General features: G+C 35.5%; 1 protein-coding gene across 1 annotated transcript in view; it reads left to right on the top strand.

Moving 5' to 3' along the window:
• Positions 1-5,649, top strand: part of CPE (carboxypeptidase E) — a 43,147-nt gene extending 37,498 nt beyond the window's left edge. Inside the window, exons 8-9 of the mRNA XM_072406014.1 lie at positions 805-923; positions 2,846-5,649. Coding sequence (XP_072262115.1) covers positions 805-923; positions 2,846-2,944 — 218 coding nt within the window. The 3' untranslated portion in view covers positions 2,945-5,649. The remainder of the gene's footprint in view (positions 1-804; positions 924-2,845) is intronic.
• The last annotated feature ends 351 nt before the right edge of the window (positions 5,650-6,000 follow it).

Consider the following 6,000-nt stretch of genomic DNA (forward strand, 5'->3'; position numbering starts at 1 on the left):
TAAATCTTTAAAATCTCTCAAAACATTCCTAATCGATTAAGTTTTGGAGCACAAATACATACACTTACCATATATGCAGTATGATATTAGGTATATAATAGAAACCGAACCTACCTTTATCTGAAAAAAAACTGGAAAACTACATGGAGTATAAATCTAGGGTGGAAAGCAAATTAGTCACTGCTTACACTCAAAATAATAATCCATTGAAATACCGATAAAATAATGTGAATCAATACATCCATGGTGTGTAATATTTCAAACATTTATTCAAAAGCTGGAAACAATCTCACAGGCTTTGTCTCTATATGTTTTTTTAACCATTTTCACAGGTTAAAGTATTTGTCATTTTGAGTTGGTTATGACTGGTTACTTTCATAGAATCACACAGAAGTAAAACTAAAGATTTATATTTTTAATTGAGGTTTTACAAGGTATACAAAAGACAGCCAAAAGAACAATAATAGCCCCGAGATCATCATCAGTCTCCAACAAATATTATTGTGTATTAATAAAAGGCCCATTGAACAGGCTACTTTGGCGACTGTGATACAATGGCTTAATAGTGTGCTAATTTCAACTACTTTCCACCAGTTTGCATTTACAAAAATAGCTTACAAATCATAGCAATCTACCATCAACGGTTTCTAATAAAACCATGGAATAATTGGACATTGTAGACAGGTGGTTACCCTGTTTGATTGTTTCTGTACACCTACCTGAATCAGTATTAAAGTTTTGATTAGGAGGAAGCTATTTGCACACCTTTGATGAAAAATGTGATTTCTTATTTTTGTGTTTTAGCCAAGGACGGTGATTACTGGAGGCTGCTTTCACCTGGAAACTACAAAGTCACAGCTTCGGCTCCCGGCTTTCTGGCAGTCACTAAGAAAGTAGCTGTTGCGTATAGTCCTGCCACCAAGGTATTAATATACAAATATTTTCTTGTACCTGACCAATAGGAAACTGTTATATTATTCCTGACACTCATAAAAACAAACCAATATCTGGAGCTTTTAATAATACATCTGTTTTTAGTGCTGGGAGCTGGCAATGGAAGATTTCACTGGTAGACACAGAAATTACTGAACAATGTCCATTTCTTCTAATGACTACAGCACTACCCTAACAATAGTCTTTCTCCACCTAAACACTTACCTTTATATAAGCTTTTAAAGCCAATATATAGTGGTATTGTATATCAATTTTATGATTAGGGCAAAAATATATCTATGTAAAATATAAAATGTTTCATATTAAGCAGTCTTCTAATTATCCAGGAGGTGGTGCTCTATTCTTTTTTTTTATCACGTGAAATATGCCCCAAAAAGCTACATTTCCTTACTTTTAATGTTATTATTAATAAACAGTATTTAAATAGGACTGATTACTATGGAATATGCTAGTTGGTGGTAAAATGTATGTGCTTGGAATTTATCAGGAAAAACTCACTTATCCTTACAGTATTTAGTATAGACATACAATGCTTGTGGAAATACATGTTACCAATATAGTATGATTACAGCATATTCACCAATACTTGCGGTGTGCTATGCAGCACGTATTTTACTGTCTGAATGTATTCCAACAGGTGAAGTATCTAGAATCAAAGTAGAATTTTCTCTAATAGTTTATGATTATTTTACTGCATATACATCTATTAGATATTTTGTATGCTGTCTTTCAGTAGAAAAACACCACACAAAGTGCATACTGTTTTTTTAGTGCATGTAATGCAGAGGGTACCAGGCTACAGGCATAACCTATACTTGTACAACTTTAGACGCTGCTACTTCTGATTGCTGGCTGTAGTAATAAAAACCTGGCATTTAGGATTTTTAGAAATTCCATTCATACCTTTGTAAGCAAGCAGTTGTTGTTCCTATGAAATATAATTTGCAGGCAGAAAATGCTCTTTTTAGAAATTCAATGTCCACTACAAGGACTGTGACATCTGCATTAAACAAGAGTGTGCACTTTTCTATATCAATTGTGGGATCTTGTTTAGGCTGAGCTGTATGTATACCATCAAAAGAAGCATGAAATTATCTCATATGGATTTCCCCTCGCTTTTCTTCATTACCGTTTAGTAAATCGGGCCAAACAAGTCATTATATTACATTAGACTTATCCTATGGTGAGGGAGAAGCAAGTTTAATTGAGCAAGGTCTCAGTGCAAACTTCATCTGTTGTGTTATCTCTTTAACAAAGATATATGAAACAGTGTTACAAACAACTGCCCCCAAAATTCAACCCATAAACAATTGAACCTCCACAGGCCTCTTACTCTTTATCACTCCCCAATGTAAGCCCTGAACAGTTATCCTCCCCTGAAACATTTACCTCTGAATCAATCCTTCTTAACCCAACCTATATATAGTTCTACAAAAGCTTTGTGCAACATTTATGTGATTGAGTCACATTCAGCATGGCCAAATTTTCTAATGTCCTATTTTATGAGATGAAAATTCTCTTGGCATCTGACCTAAATATCTTGTTTAAACACGATTGGAAATCCTTTTAATACACATAGAGGGCTATTTAAGAAGAAGATACCGCTAGCTGCCAGACACTCCAGTATTTACTCCACACTGTGTCCTCATTTTACAGGTCAGTTTTAAAAATGTAGGGCATAGGGGTGAACCTGCAGTGTCTTTCAAAATGTTTTTTCTTAATTCTGCAGAGAATACCAGGTCACATGACTCTAATAGGTATTGTTAACAGTATTTTGTTCCCCAGACTCTCCCCAACCATTGAATAAAATAAATGGCCTTTGCTTTTGTTATCTCTTTAATATTTTTTTCTGGTTACTTCACTAGAGTCTTTTTTTTTTCCTTTTGCACAGATTGATTTTGATTTGGAGTCCTTATCGGAAAGAAAAGAGGAGGAAAAGGAAGAGCTGATGGAGTGGTGGAAGATGATGTCCCAGACTCTGAATTTTTAAGAAAACAAAAATGACGTTCTGTTGATTTATATGTTCAGTTGGTATGCAGTAATGTGGACTATATATGTATAGGAATGAGTTTATACAAAATGCATATATATATCCTAATTGCATGTCATAAACCCATTCCTATAGATACTTGACAGTGTGTGATTTTGATCTTTCAGCCTCTGTTCTCTTTGTTTTTTGTGATAATTTGATTATGAACTTGCACTCTTTAGAAATGCTAGACTTTAGGCTAGGGTTACTGTAGAACTTGGCACAACAATTCTGTGACGTCTGAGTGACAGCTTCAATTTTTTACCGAATGTAAGAGTCAAGACGACGGCCGTTTCAGTAGAAATGCAATATTCTATGCCCAAGCCATGTGTTGTAAAATATATTCTAGTTACACAATAGTATAGCACAGCTGTTGCCAAAAATATCTTGGCAGTATGTACTGTATGTAGAAATGGGTCCTGGAAGAAGAAACCTATATATCTGTAATGAGTCACGCTGTTTATATTTTATTTTCTTCCAACTGTGAATAGCGTCATTAGTCTGTCTCAAATAATGAGCATTTCAGTACCAGATGACACTGTGGAGTTTTCTAATATACAGCAGCAGAAAAACACAAGCACATGTTAATACTGGGATAGATTATGTCTGTTATGCAGCTGTTGTTGAGATAGATTTGCTGATGGGAACAATATAAACATACAAGATGACTAAAGGTAGCATGTAAAGGCTTATTTAATAATGTTGCCCAAGGGGCAATGGTATACAGCACCAGTGGTGGTCAGTGGTTAGTACTAAGACTCTGCTGTACTGAAGTCAACTTCGGACTGCATAGAAGATATGTTCTCCCATTGTTTGTGTGGGTCACCTCCGAAAACTGTTAAACCTACTGGTTCTACCTAAACTGGGCCTGAGGAGCGTGTGCTGGTATGACCATTAGATTGTAAGCTTCTTGTGGACAGGAACTATTATTATAGGTTTTGGGGAATGTATTTTATTACTGTGTTCTACATCAACACATAATAAACCTACAGTGACCTATCAGAAATTACCATTCACTAATCTGACAACTTTCAGTGTGGACTGCAAATCTGATCAGTAGTAATAACTGTTAATCAATTTTAAAAGCACAAATATTAAATGAACTGTAATGTAAATTATACTTTTTTTTCAAAGTTTTTACTGAAATTTTTAGAGAAAGCAAACAATAACATTACACAACAAATTAGCATACAATAGAGAATGCTAGGAAGACAAAAAAATAAAAATAAAAAAGGGGGGAAGGGGTGAATAGGGGGTTTAAAACAAAAGAAGAAGAGTGCCAACCAGTAACCAGACATCAGTAGAATAATCATATGATGTCATACATAGTTCAACACCTCTTAGGTTACAAAGTCCAAATACAGCAGGCAATAAAATAGTTTTCCAATATTGGCAATAAAAAATGTAATACAAATAAGTGCAATAGTACAAAAATAGCATTACTCATGGATTTGAAACTTGTGAGGCATACAGGCAGAGTGAAAACATTTAAATTTTAAATTGAAGAAAAAAATTAGAAGAAAAATAGGGGGGGGATAAGGAATTAAGAGTTACACAAGGGAGGGGGGATAGGAAGGGTCAGGGTTCCCTGCTTGAATTATACATGATTTTAATCTAAATGGAATGGGAATAATGAAAGCTTTCCAGTAACATGCAATGGTAATCCGAGCAGCTAACAGGATATATTTATTAGTCTAGTTAACTGTTTCAGGGCTATATCCTCTAATTGGTAAAAAAAGAGCACACTCTATTTTCCTCGGGATGGTAACCTCAGTGACAGAGCGTATTAGGTTGAAAATGCGGATCCAAAATCTCTGAACTCTAGGAAATCTCCGCCAAGCATGGAGTACAGTGCCAGTCTGAACACATCCTCGAAAACAAAGGAGAGACAGCGGGATTGGCTTTATGGATCCTACTGGGACTAGATACTATCCCATCAAAACCCTATATTGGCTTCTATTATCAAAGTGTTCAGAGATATTTTGGAAATAGACAATGATAGATCCTGCCATTCTTGGACACTCCACTCTACCTCCAACCCTGACACCCATTGTTTTATATAGGACAATTTTGTGAGAAAATCATGTGAGAAGAGAGTGTTATATAGTACCAAGATCCTCTCCTTGGATTCAGTTATAAAACTGCATTTTTTTTCAAATCCTGTACTCTGATAGGGTAGTGCCTAGTTTAATGACAGGTGTAAAATGCTAAGTGCTAATTTCTGATTGGTTGTTGTGGGTTACCCTGTAGCTCTTTCCACCATAATATTAAATAAGCAGATACTAAATGAATAGTGTGAAACAATCAACAGCAGAATGTAATTGATAGGTTACTGCTCAGATTATGTCATTGCTGTAATTAACTGATATTCTGTGTAATATAAAATATTCAATCTATTAAATTAATATTTATGCAAATTGCATACTGGTTGCATATCAGCATTTTGGTACATAGTACATCATTTATACATTGAACAAGCACAGCAATGTGGTATTGAACATCACTATGTGACCTCATTAATGATATTACATTATTAGACAATCCTTCAAGCTGTAATTCATCCAGAAGTGCAATGTTCCATTGTAAGTGTACACTGCCAAGTGTTATTGTCCCTAGCACATCACAAGCATACATTAAAATACTACAATGTGTATTTAAATCTATAATGTGTGTGTAATGAGTGATTTTGTGTCTACTAACTAATCCAGGTTACACAGGGGCAAAAAACAGAAAAAAACGTAGGACTGATCAGTGTGCTCTGTATATGCACATGTCCCCATGCTGGAGGTAAGGTGCCTGTATGTACTGCAGAATGTTCACATAACCCGGCACCTCCATGAGCCCAAGCACCACTCCCTGGGTGCCAGCTCTGGGAAAATGTGCTTGGTCAGGACCATCCTCTTTAAAACCTGAATGTTCATTAATGCGACTTGCATGCTTGTACTAAGAGCTTTCTTAGGAAAACCTGTTTGGCAGTCAGGTTGTGTCTGTCTATGTTTGTTGTCACCTATCCACGC

This window comes from Pyxicephalus adspersus, chromosome 3, assembly GCF_032062135.1.
Source record: "Pyxicephalus adspersus chromosome 3, UCB_Pads_2.0, whole genome shotgun sequence".
Taxonomy (NCBI): Eukaryota; Metazoa; Chordata; class Amphibia; order Anura; family Pyxicephalidae; genus Pyxicephalus; species Pyxicephalus adspersus.